This window comes from Schistocerca serialis, chromosome 3 (assembly GCF_023864345.2).
Source record: "Schistocerca serialis cubense isolate TAMUIC-IGC-003099 chromosome 3, iqSchSeri2.2, whole genome shotgun sequence".
In the NCBI taxonomy this organism is placed as follows: domain Eukaryota; kingdom Metazoa; phylum Arthropoda; class Insecta; order Orthoptera; family Acrididae; genus Schistocerca; species Schistocerca serialis.
In genome coordinates, this window is record NC_064640.1 from 261,562,054 (window position 1) to 261,583,933 (window position 21,880).

The 21,880-nt window shown below is 37.9% G+C and overlaps 1 protein-coding gene across 4 annotated transcripts in view; it reads left to right on the plus strand.

The window, feature by feature from the left end:
• The window catches only part of LOC126471584 (sodium-coupled monocarboxylate transporter 1-like), a 337,815-nt gene that overhangs the window by 305,014 nt on the left and 10,921 nt on the right, over window positions 1–21,880 (plus strand). For all 4 annotated transcript variants that reach the window (XM_050099818.1, XM_050099819.1, XM_050099817.1 and 1 more), the window contains exons 10-11: window positions 6,484–6,593; window positions 21,650–21,833. In XM_050099818.1, coding sequence (XP_049955775.1) covers window positions 6,484–6,593; window positions 21,650–21,833 — 294 coding nt within the window. The remainder of the gene's footprint in view (window positions 1–6,483; window positions 6,594–21,649; window positions 21,834–21,880) is intronic.

Genomic DNA, 21,880 nt, shown 5'->3' on the forward strand with positions numbered 1-21,880 from the left:
TGCTCTGTCCCTACCACCCGTCCTAAACATCTGAGTGCCCCAGTCTATATCTGGTAAATTGAAATCTCCACCTAAGACTATAACATGCTGAGAAAATTTATGTGAAATGTATTCCAAATTTTCTCTCAGTTGTTCTGCCACTAATGCTGCTGAGTCGGGAGGTCGGTAAAAGGAGCCAATTATTAACCTAGCTCAGTTGTTGAGTGTAACCTCCACCCATAATAATTCATAGGAACTATCCACTTCTACTTCACTACAGGATAAACTACTACTAACAGCGATAAACATGCCACCACCGGTTGCATGCAATCTATCCTTTCTAAACACCGTTTGTGCCTTTGTAAAAATTTCGGCAGAATTTATCTCTGGCTTCAGCCAGCTTTCTGTACCTATAACGATTTCAGCTTCAGTGCTTTCTATCAGCGCTTGAAGTTCTGGTACTTTATCAATGCAGCTTCGACAGTTTACAATTACAATACCGATTGCTGCTTGGTCCCCGCGTGTCCTGACTTTGCCCTGCACCCTTTGAGGCTGTTGCCCTTTCTGTACTTGCCCGAGGCCATCTAACCTAAAAAACCGCCCAGTCCATGCCACACAACCCCTGCTACCCATGTAGCCACTTGCTGCATGTAGTTGACTCCTGACCTATCCAGCGGAACCCGAAATCCCTCCACCCTATGGCGCAAGTCGAGGAATCTGCAGTCCACACGGTCGCAGAACCGTCTCAGCCTCTGATTCAGACCCTCCACTCGGATTAGTACCAAAGGTCCGCAGTCAGTCCTGTCAACGATGCTGCAGATGGTGAGCTCTGCTTTCATCCCGCTAGCGAGACTGGCAGTCTTCACCAAATCAGATAGCCGCCGGAAGCCAGAGAGGATTTCCTCCGATCCATAGCGACACACATCATTGGTGCTGACATGAGTGACCACCTGCAGATGGGTGCACCCTGTACCCTTCATGGCATCCGGAAGGACCCTTTCCATATCTGGAATGACTCCCCCCGGTATGCACATGGAGTGCACATTGGTTTTCTTCCCCTCTCTTGCTGCCATATCCCTAAGGGCCCCCATTACATGCCTGACATTGGAGCTCCCAACTACCAGTAAGCCCACCCTCTGTGACCGCCCGGATCTTGGAGACTGAGGGGCAACCTCTGGAACAGGACAAGCAGCCATGTCTAGCCGAAGATTGGTATCAGCCTGAGACAGAGCCTGAAACCGGTTTGTCAGACAAACTGGAGAGGCCTTCCGTTCAGCCCTCTGGAATGTCTTTCGCCCCCTGCCACACCATGAGATGACCTCCCACTCTACCACAGGTGAGGGATCAGCCTCAATGTGGGCAGTATCCCGGGAAACCACAGTCGTAGTCCGATCGGGGGATGTGTGGGACAAGCTGGCCGTCCCCGACAAACCCCCATCCGGACCCCCACAGTGATGCCCATTGGCAACAGCCTCAAGCTGTGTGACCGAAGCCAACACTGCCTGAAGCTGGGAGCGAAGGGATGCCAACTCAGCCTGCATCCGAACACAGCAGTTGCAGTCCCTATCGATGCTAAAAACTGTTGTGCAAAGAAGGTCTGAACTAATCTGCAGAGAGCACAAACAAATCGACACAAAATTTAAATGGTTATTAAAATGCAAGATTGCCTAGTAAATGCAGTAATGCTGCTACTTGCGCACTGCTGACACACTGCTTGGCGGCGGAAGGAGACTACACAATTTTACACTATTCAGGTACTAAAATGCAATGCTACAACTCTCAAATAATACTCAAATATAATAATTTATGAATTAAACAACGCAAGTACCAAAAACACACAAAGAAATTAAGAATTAAAGTATGTAACAAATAAGTGAGCTAGGAGTATACGACTTTCTGCTGGCAGCTGCTTATCCAGCGGCGGCAGGGAGCACACTGGCTGTGACCAACCGACACTGGTCATTCAAAACAAAAACAGAAGACAAATGACTACACGAATTTACACTATTCAGGTACTAAAACACGATGCTACAACTCTCAAATACTATAATATGCCCAAAATTTATGAATTAAACAATGCAAGTACCAAAAAACACGCAAAGAAATTAAGAATTAAACTATGTAACAAATAAGTGAGCTAGGAGTATATGACTTTCTGCTGGCAGCTGCTTATCCAACGGCGGCAGGGAGCACCAATAAAGTCGTGAGCAGAGGCTGCTTCCTCCCCTGGAGTAGGTTGACATAATTCAAAAAGTGTGGACATTTGTGTACCAAGAATAACCTTATAGAGCAATAGACCCATGTTTTCTTGGAGTTTTGAATTGACTATCCACTTCTGATACCAATATTGTAATATGAGTTTACTGCAGGGTACGAGTGGGTAAGTAGTTCTCTGCTGCAGGTTGGCGATTGAGTGAGCAAAGAAGGCAGCCAGTCAGTTGACAGAATACTTTAATGATGAAAACTGAACAGGCATAGTTCAGCACATCTGAAACAGACAGATTTCAGGCAATGGAAGGTGATCCTCAGACCCCAGCACAGTAGTGCAGGTGTGCTGACACAGGCCTTTCCCTTGGATGGTTCTGGTGGTCTGGCTACCACAACATGCTGGCAGATGGTAGTTGAGGGCTGTGGAGTTGTGGTGCAGCAGTGAGATGATGTCCCTGTTGCTGGGTAGGATACTCAGACAGCAATCGTTCATTTGTGCTCCAGCGGAGACAGTGTCATAGACACAGTGACAACTGACACAGACTGTGCATCATCAGAGAGCTTAGCTATGATGACTTGCTGACAGGTTGGTTCTGGTGGTTTAAATCCCATTTCCAGGTGCTGACAGTTGTGGAAGGCCCTCTGTATTGAGGCTGCATTGAAACATCTGAAGCATGGTCGATGGCCTGTTGTGGCATAATCTTGTAAGTTGGTTGGTCATGTGATGAGAGTCCACATGATGTCCCTCATGTGGAAGCACCAGCTGTGGAATCCATGTCTGATGATGCTGCTGAGCTGGCAGTGCATTGGATGGTAGCCGTGACTTGATTTTGGTTGCTGGGCTGAAGTCTTAAATGTTAATGTTTGAGCTGTTACACTATTTTATGACCGACTCACATTTAAATCTTATGCAACTGTACATTAATAAGGCATATATGTTACTTTATTGTAACTTTTTCTTCATATTTCCATTTAACACTGAAGATGGACACAGAGTGACCAGATGATGATCTTGTACAGTCCTCTATTGGATTTTTGAGTATCTGTACAATTTTGTAATGCTAAATAAATACAGTGATGTGCCAAACATTATGATCACTTGCTTAACTGTGTGTCTGTAATGCAACACAGAAGTAATTATACATGGTAAAGATTCAACAAGTCATTGGTATGTTTCTGGAAGTATGTGGCACCAGATATTTTTGCACAGGACACACAATTCCTGTCAATTATGGTCTGGTAATTTGTGGGCATGTGGCTGGCACCTGATAACACCCAACATGTGTTCCATTGCATTCAGATCAGGTGAATATGGTGGCCAAAATATAAACATGAATTCACTATTGTGCACCTTAAACCACTGTAGCAGGATTATGACCTTGTGACATGGGCAATTATCATGCTGGAAGATACCATCAACATCAGGGAAGACATGCAACATGAAGGAATGTGGGTGGTCTGCAGTAATGTTCATGTAGTCCACAAAGCTGCCTTGGAACCCTTGATCATTACCACAGGTCCTATGGAAACATAGCTGAATGTCCCTCAAAGCACATACTACCTCTACATCTTTGGCAGGGTGTGTTTTAAGCAGCCGTTCACCTGGATGACATCTTATGTGGATATGGCTTCTGAAGAGGTGTAACAAGAAATGTGATTTGTCTGACCAGGTGACATGTTTTCATTTATCCCTAAACCAGTCTCAAGGATCCCAGGCCCACTGCAAAAGTAACTGATGATGCCACTGGATAAACAAGGGGATACGTAGTGGTCATTTGCTGCAAAGCATATGTGCAGTAGCATGCACTGAATGGCTATGATGAGGTGTGAACATCCAGCTGATTGTCACCTACTCACAATTTTACTGTCTCTCAACCACTTTCCATAGATGCTCACAACAGCAGAATGTGAACAACCAATTATCTTCACCGTTTTGATATGCTCATACCCAGGCAAAGGGTGGTGAAAATCTATAGTTTGTCAAAGTTGCTTATGACAATGGATTTCCCCATTTGTAGTTAATATCATTGCCAGAACAGTTCCCCATTCATTTCTGCCCTGCCTATATACAGGATGATTATAATTAAAGTTAATTTTTCAAACCGCTGTAGAAATAACACCACTAGTCAGAATGACATCAAATTGCAATGGAATATTATCAGAGAAGGGGGAAAACGTATGGCAGAAGAAAAATAAATAATTACAAAACGTAGCAATATATGGCACTGTAAGCATCATAATTTACTGTTAGTTACGTAAGCCCATCCACCCAGGCAAGGTCACATCACACGGGATGGGGAAAAATTGGTTTTTAATTGTCCGAAGCCAAAAACCGCATAAAAAGCATCACTCACCTTGGTTTTTAATCATCCTGAGGCCAGAAACAGCATAAAAAGCGTCAATCAAAATCAAATTGGATTATTAAATTTCGTATGACTGGCGCAAAACATGTTCAATATGCTGTCCACTATTTTCTGCAACAAGTTTAAATTGAGGAACAGCATGTTCCACAACTGATCTAAGTGCTTCTGGGGTCACATTCAGAATGTGTTGCACAATGTGTGCCTTCAATGTAGTTAAGTTTGAAGTTGGAACACTGAACACAACATCTTTCAGATATCCCCACAGCCTGAAGTCACACAGATTAAGATCAGGTGATCAGAACCGCCAGGCTGTAGGGAAATGGCGGCTGATAATTCTAGCATTTCCAAAATGGTGCTTCATTAACTGCTTAACTGGATTTGCAATGTACAGAGGTGTGCCATCTTGTACAAATATGATCCCATCCACACTGTTGGAGAGCTGGAATGAAGTGGTTGCGCAAAAGACACTAATAGTGCTTACCAGGGACAGTACAGGTAACAGGACCAGAAGCATCTGTCTCTTTGAAAAAATATGGCCCTATGGTATGGTATGCACAACACAGTGATCTTTTCAGGATGAAGTGGTACTGGTTGAGTTGCTTGTGGATTTTCCATTGCCCATATTTGACAATTCTGCGTATTGTCATACCCTGTCAGATGGAAGTGGGCTTCATCTGTCCACAAAATCTTCCATGGACAATCATTGCCCACTTCCATGCAAGCAAGAAATTCTAAAGCAAAGGTCGCTCTTGCTGGCAGGTCAACAGTAAGCTACTCATGCACATGGGTGATTTCAAATGGATAGCAAAGAAGGATATTTCATAAGAATTTACGAATTGTGCTCATGGGTATGTCCAATGCCAGGTCAATTCTCCATGCACTACATGTTTGCACACCATCACTCATCTCCTCCTGCAATGTTGTGGCCACTGCTTCCACTGATGTCAAATCAATTTGTTTCCTCCCTCTACCAGGTTGCACATCAAAAGAACTGGTCTTTTCGAATTTCCGAATCATTTTCTCCAGACCCACAGCAGTCACTGGACCAAAGCCTTCTCTCAAACCATTCAATGTCTGGAACTTCTGCAGAGCAACATATGTGCAGTCATCATTCTTGTAATACAGCTTTACTTGCAGAGTGCAATCCTGCATTGAGATAGTCATGCCGAATGTCACAGATGTGAAAGGAGGAAAAGCCATGTACCTGGTGTGTTTATACCAACTTCAATGAGTCATATGGGGGTGTTTTCATTTACATAGTCTGACACATACAGCACCATCTATTGATCAATTTTCACACCACTTTTTTTTCTTATACCATACGTTTCCACATATCCCAATAATATTCCATGGCAATTTGATGTCATTCTGACCAGTGGCGTTATTTCTACAATATTTTGAAAGTTTAATGTTAATTATAATCATCCTGTATATTGCTTATCATACCACGAACTCACAAAACCAACAGGTGTCATTTAATTTCATAGTGGCCTGTGGTCATAATGTTTTGGCTCATCCATGTAAATCTAACACAAATTATTTAGGGCTTTTATGAATTTCTTCTCTTTTGTCAATTATTCACATTTTATAGCTGTTCGAGGCATATGAGCAGCGTTCAATAATGTGCCACATTAATGTGGATCTACACTTTCACATAATCATAATCTGGCATTTTACTTCTCCATTGTGGTGGTCTTATCCCTATATGTTGTTTCAGTGTAGACATTCTATCAATTAGCAAAGTGTTTGTTTATTTTGTCAATAACACTTGACTTAGTTACCTTATCAAAAGCACTAAGTGATCACATAAGTCTTCATATCAATGTAGTTAAAATATAAATGAAAATATGAGACTGAAAATAACACATTATTGAACACTGAATCAAACTGAAAGCCAAGCTCTTTCTTTCCTCTGTTTTCTCTTTAAACACAGATGGTGAAGAAACCAGATCAGCTTTTTCCTCTTTATATAATGGACACCTTGAGTGACTATCCAGGATTTCCCGGTGTTTTTGTTGCTGGGATATTTAGTGCTGGACTGAGGTAAGCAGAGCTCTAGCTTGTACATCTTTATTTGCTGTGTACTTACTTCATGATATATATCAAAATGATCATAACATGTGGGCTTTCACAGGTGGCGTCTTCATTAATTAAAACTTCTGGGCTAAGAGGTCACAGTCAAACGGTAGAAATTCTTCCTCCTGACGTTCAATGATATGTCAAAATGGGTTATAAAACGCAGCCAGAGAATTGTGTCAAGTTCTACAAAAATTCTCTCATGAGGAAGTGATTTTTCTTAGCATTCAACAGAACAATAAATAAATATGTAAATCACACTGAGGTGACAGAGGTCATGGGATACATCCTAATATTACGATGGACCTCCTTTTGCCCAGTGTACTGCAGCATCTTGATGTGAACTGAAGTCAACAAGTTGCTGCAAGTCACTTGCTGCAATACTGAGCCATGCTGCCTCTAAAGTCACCCGCAATTTTGAAAGTGTTGCCTGTGTAGGTCTTTTGCATGAACTGACCTCTTGATTACATCCCATAAATGTTCAATGGGATTCATCTTGGGAAATCTGTGTGGCCAGACCATTCACCTGAATTGTACAGAATGTTCTTCAAACCAGTCACAAACAATTGTGGTCTGGCATCATGACATATTCTCATCCATAAAAATTCCATTGTTGTTTGGGAACATAAAGTCCCTAAATGGCTGCAAATGATCTTCACATAGCTGAACATAATTATCTACAGTCAACAATCAGTTCAGTTGGACTAGAGGACACAGTCCATTCCATGTAAACATAACCCACATGATTATGTAGGCACCATCAGCTTGCACATTGCCTTGTTGACAACTTGGGTTCCATGGTTTCATGGGTCCTGCAGCACACTCAGACCCTACCATCTGCTCTTACCAACTAAAACTGGGACTCCTCTGCCCAGGTCATGTGTTTACAATCATGAAAGGTCCAAATGATATTGTCACAAGCCTAGGATAGACACTGCAGGTGATGTTGTGCTATTAGCAAAGGCATTCGTATTGGCCATCTGCTGCCATAGCCCATTAATGCGAAATTTTGCCACACTGTGCAAACAGATACATTTGTTCTACATCCCATATTGATATCTGTGGTTATTTGATGCAGTGTTACTTGTCTGTTAGCTCTGACAACTCTACGCAAATGCCGCTCTTCTGCAACTGTGTTATCCACAGTGAGAGGTAATGGCTGAAAGTTGCTATTCTTAGCACTCTCTTGACACTGTGGATCTCAGAATACTGAACTCACTAACAATTTTGAAAATGAAATGTCAGAGGCATCTAGTTTGAACTAGCATTCACTTTCAAAGTCTGTTAATTCCTGTTGTGCAGCTGTAATCACATCGGAAATGTTTTCACATCAATCACCTGAGTATAACTGACAGCTCCTGCCTGCTCTTTTATATGTTGTGTATGTGACACATTTTTCACCTCAGTGCATACCAGAATGTAAAATTTCTTGGTTTAAGGGGAGATGGAAGGCAATTTTTATCCCTATTCTGCCAATGCTATTTTACCCTTTGAATAGGTACACTTTTCATGCGAACTATAAGTGATAAAACAATGAAATTTGTACTGCATATATATAACATATATGCCTCAATTTACAAGTAAAATGAACATAATACCTCTTATGATTTTGAAGGAAAAAAATTATTCTTTCACTAGTAAAATTTAACTTTTTTTGTACATTAATTATTATAAAACAGTTTCTGATTGTTTGGTGGTTCTCAATTTACTTGTAATAACTTATTACCATCTGCAGTACAAATTGACCAAATATCATGTTTATAACCCCATTAGTTTATCATATAATGGCACCTGAAAGTAAAAAAATGTAGTTTTCAGAAGAATCCATTTTAAGTTTAATATTGCAATTCTAGTATATTTATTGATGAAAATTACTTACCACTAATATTTTCCTGCACCATACTGAGCATCATCTGAATCATACTGATCTTCTTTTCAGCTCTTGGCCCCTCTTCTTTACTGTCTGGCTTCTTTCGTGCATTTTAAATTAGCAATATCTGCTTTGCAAATTCTCTCTTTATCTATTTGCACCAAGGATTTTACAGCATTTCCTCTAGATTTTATGCCCAATAATTCCAAAACATCCAGTTTTCTAATTACATCATCATTGAAGCATAAAGTAACATCATAGACACCAAATTTGAGGGTTGTAAGCTGAACAAATACAGTTTTCAGTAACTAGTTCCAAATGACAGAATTCACACATTCATTTAAATTTTGGGTTTTCCCATGAAGGCATTTCTTCAACAAGGTCTCTAAATATGGGTTTAATTTCATTCATTACTGATGCAGGTAAAGAATGTTTGTGGTCATATCTGGCACTTCCCCTGTACTTGCACCAAGTGTCAGGATCATTCAGGCAAAGACCATGCACTGGATTTTCCTTTGTGGAAAGCTTATAGAAAAAGATAGCCCATACAGCTTTCTTCATATTTTCTAAATTCCCTAAAACTGATTCATGCAGGAAAGACCAGGCATTTCAAATATGCTAAAATCTAAAAATCGAATTTTTGAAGCCCACTTGCCTTCCGTCTCCCCTTAAATTCAGTAGAAGAAAACCACTTTACAAAGCATGTAATGCACAGAAGTTATTTGGGAAAAGCATAATTATAATAGAAATGCTTAGTAAGTTTGAGAACGCTGTGCTTCAAGTGGTATTGTAAGTAATTGCTCAAAATATTGACATATTACCAATAGAAGAAAACCAAGAAGCAGTATGAAATCATCCAGTCACAATGGCAGAAATTAATATAACACCACCAGAATAAGCATCATATGGAGAACTATTATTCAGCTGTGGCCCTGTGCAAAATAATCTAGAATGTATCTGGGAAGCATCACCACCACAGGACACCCAAAATGTGTGGTACCCAAAAAGTTCCACGTCTTTTCCAAAATTTGATGGCCAAGCCACAAATATGTTATCATCAGATGTGTTTACTGTAACTTCAAACAGTGAGACCCCTAGATGCAACAAGTCAGCAACATGCAATAGAACTGAAATTGAGCCAAGCGGGATTAGCCAAGCGGTCTAAGGTGCTGCAGTCATGGACTGTGCGGCTGATCCCAGCGGAGGTTCGAGTCCTCCCTCGGGCATGGGTGTGTGTGTTTGTCCTTAGGATACTTTAGGTTAAGTAGTGTATAAGCTTATGGACTGATGACCTTAGCAGTTAAGTCTCATAAGATTTCCCACACATTTGAACATTTTATTTTGAACTGAAATTGAGATAAAATAAAATTACAATACAGTCAAATTCACAATAGATAAGAACAGTAAAAATAAAGCAGCATATACATTAAAGACATCCAATAGCAAGAAGTGAGGTGTTTTGATAGCTACATAAGAAGACAGTCCTCCCCCCCCCCCCCTCCCCACCCTTTCCTTAACACTCATAGTAGTCTTGCATTCTGCACAGAAACGTGGTCAGCCAGATATGTCAGCATCAATCAGTGAGTCAAATTTTATCTCAATCAATCAGATTGTTCAGTCCATACCAAATAAGAAAAATGAAATTGATATAGCTGTCTGAAGAGGTGAAGCATGTAAAAGGAAAGATACTTCAATGTCTCAGCCAAAGAAACTCTGCCACTCAGAAAGCTTTGTGGATTGAGTTTGTCATCATATCTCTGTAGAAATAATGACTGCACATAGACAAATATGAATATTTCTTGGAAAAAAAGTCAAATACCACCAGCTAAAATTAATTGAAAATCTAGATACAGAGCATGTCTTCAAGATATCTATAATAGAAATTTTACAGAAGTTCATATGGAAATGTGACTACTCTCCTTAAAAATCTGAAAAATGCCCATAACTGCATCAGGAGACACAGTAATATTTCAAAACATAAAAGTTCTAAACCTATTGATGAGGCAGAGAAAATGGCAATGATGATCACGTAAGAATTGCCAGTAACAAGTGAAAGCTCTATAGAATATTGTAAAACAACTGATAGGCAACAATATTCTCAAAAATATCAATGTACAGTTAGATTATAAAAGTGTAAAAAATACGTACAAAATACTGTGGACATGTTTAATAAATATTTTTCAAATGTAATAAACAATTACTCAGTGGACTCAAATATCTCAGACAATAACCCTGCTTCTCTCTTTGTTCTTATGGCTAATAAGAATAAAATTTAATAACAGTTGTGCACTTAGAGTCCAAAAATTCCACAGGTATAGGCAGAATCTCAGGTAAAATTATCTTTTATTTTATTGTTAAGAACTGTGGTGGCCTTATTACTAAACCACTGCCCCATTTATGTGACAGTTCTACATCTACACTTTGCAAACCACTACCATTCTTGTAGACTGGTGTGACCTATGGTTTCTTTCAAATACTGAGTATTGTCTTTTGTGTTCGGGTTAAGAGAGGGACTAACTCAGCCACAGAGTCCTTACAGAATCTTATAGGTATTCCATTGGACTCTACAGCTATGTTAAACATTAGTGATGTCAACTATTTCTCAATACCACTGATGCGTCATGAGAATTAACCTTTGTTAGTGTTTTCAGATTGTCATTTCTAAAGGGATTTTGTAAAACAGAGTTCAGAATTTCTGCTTTTGCTCTGCTGCCAGCAATTTCAGTTCCTGTGTCACCCATGAATCTCTAGGCATTAACGTTGGAGCAACTGATAGCCTTAACAGTTCATATCAACTGGAGCATTCCCATGTTGATTAAAGAAACTAAAACTCAAGCTGCTATTCAAGAGAAGGAAGAAAGAAGCTATGACACATTAGATACTTTGCATTATTATCTAGTTTCTCAAAAGAACTAGAAAAATGTTTCCAAAAAAATCTGAGATTTCTTGTGCAAACATCAGCTCCTTTCCATTGGAGAATTTGGCTTTAGAAACAATGATCAGCTGTCACTGACTTTCTTGGATTTTTAAATAAAGTGCTTCATAATATGAAATGGGAAGCCTATCACCAGTCTACACACTGACCTGCCCAAATCTTTTGATACCACTGATCACAATACATTAATTTATAAACTCCACAATATAGACATCATGGACACACCCTATGCCCTACGAATGATTGAGTCAGCGGAAACAGAGCAATGAAATGTTTTATTAAAATGCCAGTTTAAATAAACATTATCATGGGTATCAGGAGACTGAATATGATTCACCATAATAGTCTGCACTCTGGTCCATTTTATTTATAGTGTATGTATTGGGTTGATGCATAAGTTCATAGGGTTTGTCCATAAGTTTAATAAACACAATAGATACATATAACAGAGACTTTAGTCATAAATGATACATTCTGCTTCACTATCTACAACAATCTGCCAATGTTGGCGTAACAGTTTGGTTCTGTGACTGTAGTAATGACTTGGTTTTAGGGCAAAGAACTTGTCGAGTCATGTTCAGAGTGCATTTTCATCTGGAAAGGAAGTTCCTTGAAGGTTGTTTGATAGAGAGTGGAAAAGATGAAAATCTGAGGGCACAATATCAAGAGAATAACGTGGGTGCAGAATGACTTCCTGACCCAACTCCTGTATAGTGTTTTTTGTCAGTATAGCAGGATTCGAGCAAGTATTTTGCAGAGTAGCATCCATTCACAAAGTCTTTCTCATTGTTGTTTTTGGATTGCATCTGTAAGATGTCTCAGTTATTGATAAGAAATTTCAGCAGTAACAGTAACACCTTGGGGAAGTGTGTTGTGGTACACCACACCATCACTGTTCCACCAGATGCATAACATAAGTTTTGTGGATGTGCACAGGTCTTTGTATGGGGAACTGCTGCTTTGTTTGGGCTCAACCATTGCTTTCTTTTCTTTATGTTAGTGTAGAGACACTATTTCTCATCATGGGTAATGATACCAGATAGAAAGGGTTGGTTTTGTTGTTCACAATCCAATTGATGACAAACAAGCAGAGATCCACATATGGCCACCCACTGATTTTTGTGATTTGGCTTAGAGCATGTGGTACCCATACTCCTAACTTCTGAGCCTTCCCCATCAAATGCAAATGCTGCATGATGGTGCACTGATCACAGTTCATCACATTTGCCAGTTCCCAAGTATACTGACATGGATCATTGTGGATTAATGCATTTAAATTATCTTGATTAAAGCCCAAAAGTCTTCCTCAGTGTGGAGAGTCAGTGACACCAAAAAAATCCTCTTTAAAATGAGAAAACCATGTGCTTGCCATGCTCTAGCCAGTGGAATTATCTCCATATATGGCACAAATGTTTCTGGCTGCCTCCACTACTGTCACCCTTCTATTGAACTCAAACAGAAGAATATATCAGAAATATTTTGATTTCTCAAATTTTCACTCCATTTTCTAGCATCCACAGCTCCACACACTATCTCCAAATGACAAAATTACAATATGTAAATTCAAATAACAACAGTGAACTACAAATAAGAAATGACAATTGATAAATAAACCCATAGCAACCAGAATACCAAAACAAAAGTGATACGACCTTATCCAGAAACCAAATAAATGGCTTAATATCAAACAAAAACTGTCAAAAAATTGTCAGTTTGCAGATGATACTAGTGGCTTCATCGTTGATAAGAATATTGAAACATTCTAGGAGCTATAACAGAAGCTCAAAGCAGTACCTGGAACTGATTTAACAAATATAAACTGATAATGAATCAAAACTTATCTGCAGTGTTAAATTTCCACACTTTAATCAATAGAAATAACCAGAACATTCTCATATGGTGGAACCATAAACTATTTAATTGGTAAAGATCACAAAATTTCTTCAAATTTTCCTCAGGATGATCTTAGATGGGATACACGCATTGAAAATGTCTTTAAGTGGCTAAGTACAACATATAACCTAATGAGGGGCCTTGAAAATTGCTGTCACAAACTCTACTTGTCCCATTAAAGTAGACCCTGCCTGATTATACAATGGGAAATAGAGAAAATATTTCCCTAAACTATTATTGGGAAAGCAAGAATAAATATCTTTTAGCATCATGAACTTCTCTTCCTACATTTAATATTGGAAATTGCACTTCAGATTTATATACTTAAAGTAAAGTGAAAATATCATGATGTTAGGAATTACTATTCTGAGATCACAGATATATTTTACTGCTACAAAAAGTTATCTCTGCTATGGATGATTAGTATTTTCCTTTATGACTCTAAATAAATTGAAAATTCTTTTCATTCTGAAATATCATTTTGTCAGGCTCAAGCCAAAGCTAATGCAAGCTTACGCTAGTGTGGTTTTATGTGAAGATAAATTTTCAACAATCAAAGGTAACTGTGCTGTGTTAACTGAAAATCAGACTTTGTGAATAACTTTAAAATGCAGGTTGTTTAGAATTTATAGCACTAGAAATGAAGGAAAACTAATTTTAAGTTGCTTTTGGGAATTAAAATAAAATACCACACAAGCTTCCACCCATAAAAACCATAGCAAGGAGAGGAAAAGGGTTCTATTTCACAGCAAAAACAAATTTTTAAAATTCAGCACTGATAATTATTATTTAACTTTAATTCAACTTACATGAATAGGCAGCAAGCCTTTATACATCAAACTGCATACAGAGCCACAAGTGCAAGACAAGAGTTAAGCAAAAAGATCAAAAGACAAGTGATAATGAAAAATGATATGGTGTCTTTCTTCATATAGTAGTTCTTGCAATCTTTATATACCACTGAAAAATCTAATGTTTCAGTACACTACTTATGATAAGTATTCTTTGTTAAGCATATATCACTCTAATTACTTTTACCACTAATTAGAGGTGTCACACTGTATCTTATTGTTACTTGTACAGAATTGATGAAAAAGGACAAATAGGCTACAACAATAATAAAACATGCCACACAGAAGGAATTTACAGTTATCTGCTGCATGTTAATTGAAAAACTCTTCTCAGTACTCTTTTGATCGCAGAAACTTGCTGCGTACAGTCAAACAGAAATAAAAAATAAACCTGCATTCTCGATGCATTTCAGTAGGGCATACTATGTCTCCAGTCAAGAGTGGGACAATGCAGGTGTGTATGCCGTTACCTCTGTCAAAATGTCTCAAAAATTAATTTCAAGTTTAGACCATGGACTCATTGTCACTTGATGGCAATAACAGTTTTCAGTGTGGAGAGGTGTCCTCCAAATTGGCACAAACCACAGTAATGACATTCAAATATACATCTGCTGTTTTGAAAGATAAAATATAGATGATGTGCCTCATGGTGGTTGCCTGCTGCCAACAGCACCAGCTGGTGGTTACTACCTACAAATTATTGCTCATAGATATCCATTCTCGCAGGACAAATTATAACTGAATGCTGCCTTTTTGTAGGTAACTGGGAGAGCTGTCAGCCCAGTCAGTACACAATTATCCAGACATGAGAAATTTGGTCAATCCACCACAAACAACAGTACAAGCTCCTCAAAACAATGGTGCTTCAAGGAGGTGGGCAAGGAATATGTGGAATGAAACCTGGATCAGTGGCATTAGGCTCTCTTTGCCAGTGTGTGTAGGATTTGTCTGATGTATGATGCCCCTCACAGGTCGGTGTCCAGAGGTTACCAGATCCCTCAGGCATTCAGTCCCACAGGTTCAAAGTGGAGGTACAGCAATGATACTTTATGCCTGTATTGAGTATGGACATTGAACACTTCTCATTGTTATCAGTGGTAACTTGAGGGCTTTCCATTGCAATAACAGGGATCCTCCAACCTATAGTCTAACCCTACAGTGATGGGTCCTTCATTCCATGATAATAATTCATGATCAATCATATCCTACTTGTAATCACTTTCCTCCAGAAGGCAGTAATCAGTGAAACAGAATGGTCTCAGTACTAGTTGAGCTACTGAGCATGCTTGGGGCCTGTTGAAATTTGCAGTGTGTCATTGCAGTAACCCTGCTCACACATTGAATGAACTTATTATGGTCATTGTCAAAGAATTTATTTATTTATTTATTTATTTATTTTATCCATCTTTCAGCACCTACATGCAATAGATGTCGTCAGAAGAGTTACAGCTATTTGTACATTATGTTTTACATACCAAAATATTACATAGTAAAAATATAGCAATGTTGTAAACTATTAGCTTACAACAGCCTCTACACCTAGATCCATACATAACAGTAAGCCATAATTTATCAGCATTAACATGCAATCAATGTTGTCAGAAGTATTATAACTATTTGTACATTATGTTTCATATAACAAAAATATTACATGGAAAAAAAAGATAGTGTTGTACCCTGTTAGCTTATAGCTAGCTGCCTCTACATCCATAACTATACATAACAGTAAGCCTTAGTTTATCAATAAATTAGATCATCTTTACAACTATTCTGAAATTCTTCTATACTGTAGAAAGTATTTTTCTTCATCCACACTTTGGTTTTAGTTTTGAAAATATCCATTGAAACCAATTGAGCCTGTATGGGTAAAGTGTTGAATAATTTTATGCCTATGTAATCATAGCTAGATTGGGTTTTCTTAAACCTGGTTGTGGGTATATCAATCATATTTGTTTGTCGAGTATTGTGTTGATGAACTGATTTCCTTATAGTGTAGTGGTTTAAGTTTTCTTTTATGTTTAATAGGCAACAATATATGTAAAGAGATGGGACTGTGAGAATTTTTAAGTCTCTAAAATAAGGTCTACATGAGGTCTCGTTGTCAGTGATTCCGTACAAACGTCTAATTGCTTTCTTCTGCCAAGTGAAAATTTTTTTGGCTCATGGAGAGTTACCCCATAAAAGAATGCCATATTGTAGATGGCAATGAAAGAAGGCATAGTATGACTGAAGCAATAAATCTTGTGTAACACATGTGTGTAGTTTGGCTAGTAGGTAGATAACTCATGATAGCTTTCGACATACATAATCTGTATATGTGTCCCAAGTTAATTTTGAGTCAATGTGTATTCCTAGTAGTTTAACAGATGATAACTCCATGTTACTGTTTGATAAACTGAAGATTATCTTGACAGTCTTTTCATGGTTCATAGATAAGTCATTAGCTTTAAACCAGATATTAGATATTTTGAGACACTCTTCACTTTCCTCCTGCAATATGTTTATATCCTTTCCAGAATTAGCTAATGTTGTGTCATCAGCATAGAGGATAGATTTACAGGGTAAGTTGTTCGGAAAGTCATTTACAAACAATATAAATAGTAGAGGGCCAAGCACTGAGCCCTGAGGAACACCTCGTTTTATACTTAAAGTCTGTGACTGTTGGTCATTATGAATTACTATTTGTTTTCTATTGCTGAGGCATGATTCAATTAGTGAGAGTTCCAAGTGTTTGATTCCCTAGCAACACAGTTTATCTAATAATAATTTGTGGTTAACTGAGTCGAAAGCCTTACTCAAGTCAATTAGAATGGCTTCAGCAGATAATTCTGACTCAAATGCGCTTAGTACAAAAGAGATAAGGTTTTCAACTGCTTTGACTGTTGATAAGTTTGAACTGAATCCATACTGAGAATCATTTAATATATTATTGTCTGATAGGTGTATGCATATTTGCTGCATTATGCAATGTTCTATTATTTTTGAGAGAATAGGCACAAGTGAAATTGGTCTATAATTATTGATACAGGACTTGTCACCCTTTTTGTATAATGGTATGACAACTGTTTTTTTTTTTTTTTTTTTTTTTTTTTTTTTGAGACATTCTGGAAAGTGTCCACTCGAGAGCATCCAGTTTATCAGTATGCAAATAGGGTATGTTATGAGATCTACAACTTTTTTAATTACATAGTTTGACAGGCCATACACATCTTCAGATCTAGAGTATCCTAATTTAGAGGTTGCTTTAATTATATCAGTTACTTGTACTTCTCTCCATTTACAAGCTGACACTATGTTTGTAATGTTTTGTTGAAAATTTCTGCCAGATATGGGGTGAGAAATAGGTGTATGTGTTGAATTGGAATTCTGGTTGCTATGGGTTGGAAGGCTAAGATTGGCAGAGTTGACAAAAAAGTGATTGAAATTATCAGCAGTGACATTAGCAGCATTTGTGTTGTCTTTGTAGTTTATATCCATACCTAGCTCTGCTTTTATTACTTTCCATGCAGCCTTACATTTATTGTGTGATTTTTTAATGAAATCACCATTTGCCTTACACTTGGCTATTTTAATTTCAGATCTATATTTTATTTTCAGGTTTTTGTAAGTTTCTTTATCTACTGCTCCCTTTTAGACCTTATCGTGACAAGTAATTACCAATAGTCTCAGTTTTTGTAATTGGGGTGAAAACCACTTCTGTAAAGTTGAGTGGCTAGGTTTCCTAACCTTTTTGTTTTTTTGTTTTTTAACCAGTGGACAGCATGTGTGGAAGATTTCAGAAATGATTTTGAGGAATGTGCTGAAGGCTTCATCAACATTTCTGGAGGAATGTATAACAGTATTCCAATCTATAGACTTAAGTTCTTCTCTATACTTGCTAATATTTGTATCTGTAGATACTGAGTTTGTTCCTCGTCTTCTTTTGGTTTTTTAGTAATTAGTTTCACCCATATACCTCTATGGTCTGACAGGTATCTAGTGAACTTCATACTAAGGGAACTTAAAGAATATTACAGTGCATGTGCTACAGCAGCGTGATATTAGATGCTACACCACAGCACATTTTGCTTTCTGGGATGAGCAAAAATGTCCACTCTTGAACAGACTGCCTTTATTTGGGTTATTATTTTGTTTTCATGTACATTTAAATTATATTTTAGTTTCATAAGGCTTATTCTTTCATTCTGCACTCCTGATGAATCAGCTTGCACAAATTTGCAATATTTAGATAGTGCAAATACTCTTTTGAGCAGTTTAGATTATGTTGTGGCAAATAAAATTAAGATTCACTAGTGAAAATCTGAGCAATATTACAACTAAAGAAAAGACATTCTATGTGCAAGAATCAGCAACAACTGGTTCTAGAAATTTTCTGAATCAGATACTAGTCAGTTAAATCCATTTCTCCAAATCTTCAATCATCTAGAACAATCAAAAGTTAAAGGTGTTTTGAAAATCACTCCACTGATAAAATTACACTGACTGAAAGTAAAATCACAACATCAAGAAGGATTTTTGCGACATGAACAAAAGTTGGTAGATGTATTTCTACATCTGGAAATTGATGTCTATTCAGATTTCACACCAGTCACATAAGAATGATACTATTAGCGCCACTATGAGGATGCAAATGAGGTTTGCTTTAAATACACAGTTACTGTCATGACCATTAGTTATCTTGTGGATTGCACGTGGTTAATTGATGCTAATCAAGAATGCTTTTAAGGCAACAAAGGTGCCATTATCAGTGCCTCACTGAGTTTGAACAAGGTCATGTAACAGGGCTATGAGAAGTTGGATGTTCCTTCTGCAATATTGCAGAAAGACTTGGCAAGAATGTAGCCACTGCACATGATTGCTGACAATGGTGGTCGGGGGACTGTAAGGTTGCACGAAGACTGGGCTCCAGATGGCCATGTGGCACTACTGAAAGGGAAGACCATTGTGTTTGCCAAATGGTTCTGGCGCACTTTACTGCATATACAGCAGCAATTTGAGCAGCAGTTGGCACCACAGCGACAAAAACAAACTGTTACAAATCAGTTACTTCAAAGGCAGCTCTGAGCTGGATTCCATTGACCTCAAACCACCACCATTTGTGACTCAAGTGATGTCAATAATGGGCTCATTGGAGGACAGGGTGGAGATCTGTTGTGTTTTCTAATGAAAGTTGGTTCTGCCTTGGTGCCAGTGATGGCCATGTATTAATTAGGAGGAGGCTAGTTGAGGGCCTGCAGCCAACCTGTCTGCATCCTAACACACAGTATGTACATTAGATTTATGTTATTGAGTGCAATTTTGTGTGACAGCAGTAGCACTCTCGTGGTTATCCCATGCACTCTAACTGCAAATCTGTATGTAAATCTGGTGATTCGACGCTCACCCACATACCACTGTTGCAACCCAACATGCTCTATTGAGTGTCAACATGTTGCCTTGGCCTGCTCAGTCACCAGATCTGTTTCCAATGAATCACATATGGGGCATCATCGCATGACAACACCATTGACATCCACAACCAGCATTTATCAACCCTGTATTGACCAATGAACTGCAACAGGAATGGAATTCCATCCCCCAAACTGACATCCAGCACCTGAACAACATAAAGCATGTATGCTTGAATGCTTGCATTCAACATTCTGGTGGTTACACTGGTTATTAATGTGCCAGCATTTTACATTTGTAATGGCTTATCTTGCACTTACATTAACCTGTGATCTTGCAATGTTAACCACTTAAACATGTTATCTAAGCAAATGTATTCCCAAAATTTGATTACTCCACATTAATTATTGTTTAGTGTTGTGGTTTTTTTCTGTCAATGTATTTCCTCCACATACAGGTACACATTCTTAAAAAGTATAGCAAACTGGTAGGAGAGCTGGTGAACATAATAATGACAACAATGTACCATTAGTAAGGTTTGAATTTTATAAACACTGTAATACACCTATTTCATCATATGCCCTCCTCTGTTGTAAATTAGTACATTTTTGCTACAGAAAATTAGATACTAGTTCACTCAGAGACAAAGCCTCACACATTGTGTCAATTCTTGTAAGTACTTGAAAATTGTGGAACAATGTATACTCATTACCCCAACTATGTTTTGGGCAGTCACCTAACAGTTATGCTCTACAGCTACTCACAATGCATTATTGTTTAAAGGAAGAAAATTTTGAGTATTGTTGGCCACCTGCACCTTGATACCATAGACATCATGAAGATAAATATTAGACTAATAAAAACCTACACATATATGTAAAGGCATTTTATTTTCCAAAATTCTATCTGTGAATGAAACAAACAGAAACCATAACATATGGTTGAATAAAAAGTGTCCCCTGCCACATATTTAACAATAATTTTCACATGGTGGATATGGATAGGTTCAGATGAAGTTGTGACTACTGATGCATGTCCACTATCATTCTGAAGGTGATATTGCTACAGTGAAACTGTTTGAAGCCTCACTATACAGTTTGTCTGTTTATGTTGTTGGATACAGAAGTTCTATATAGGTTCCCACTTGCATCTGTTGAATTGGAATCAGGCTTGTAATTTCAAGGAGGAATTGGGTGTATTTGATTTACATATTGGGTTGGAATATGTGCTGAAGAAATTATATTTCGTTCACCTTCTTTTCTCTTACCACACAACAAAATCTGTTTCATGTTTGAAAACAAATACTGTTTACAAAATGAAAGAATGATATACTTCTTTTCTCGATAACTGTCCTGCAATAAATTTCTCAAATATCGTGAATCTCAGAAAACCAAGGACAGAAAATAAGTATTTACATGTAGATTAAATGTTATTTGCCAAACACAAAGTTGTAAAACGACAGACCACCATGAAGAAGAAAAACCAACCAGCGAAACTTTACCACACAGTCCTTGTTCATAGTTAAGTCATATTTCTACCGAAGTCCCTGTCTGCTAGTCAGAACATCTTCTATTTGAAGAATAAATTTCTTTTCTCAGATACGAAATTACCACAAGCCTCTGTATTCAAATTAAATCCTAATTTGCTTATCTTTTATACAAGTGATGTATTAAATCTCTTTCTGGTTGCGTAACAAGGTGATAACTAATTTCATCCTTTGTTTATGGTTGTTTCACATAACATTGTCATGTAGAGCTTATGCTGCTTTTATAACACAGTGATATCTCTGAAATACAGTGCACTCTGCATGAAATGTGTTACACCATCTGGTACATGATATTCCGGAATGGATACTTATGAGATAGAAATCTGCTTAACAGTAGTTCTGCAGACTAAATTTCAGTCCTGGCATTATGTAAATTTGTTAATTTTCCTGCCTGATGTTCTGGGTATGAGAAAACCTAATGTAATAGATCTTAATTCAAAAAATTTAGTGCTCTTAGATTGTTTTTATGTACTACGGGCCTTCAACAGAATTGCATTTATATGGAGGAATTTGACATGAATCTACATCTTTTTTTTATAGTACTGTCTCAACTGGCCTGAATTCCCTTGCTGCTATATGGTTTGCAGAGATGGATGGCTCAAATTTTAAGAAGAAATTGAATCAGTCCAGGGCAGCATTAACAGTAAAACTGCTTGCCTTATTGTTTGGACTACTTTCATTTGCTTTAGTGTTTGCTGTACCATACATGGGTGGTCTTGTGCCAGTAAGTATTTCATTCCTTTAAACAATTCAGATTAATTTTCTTTGATG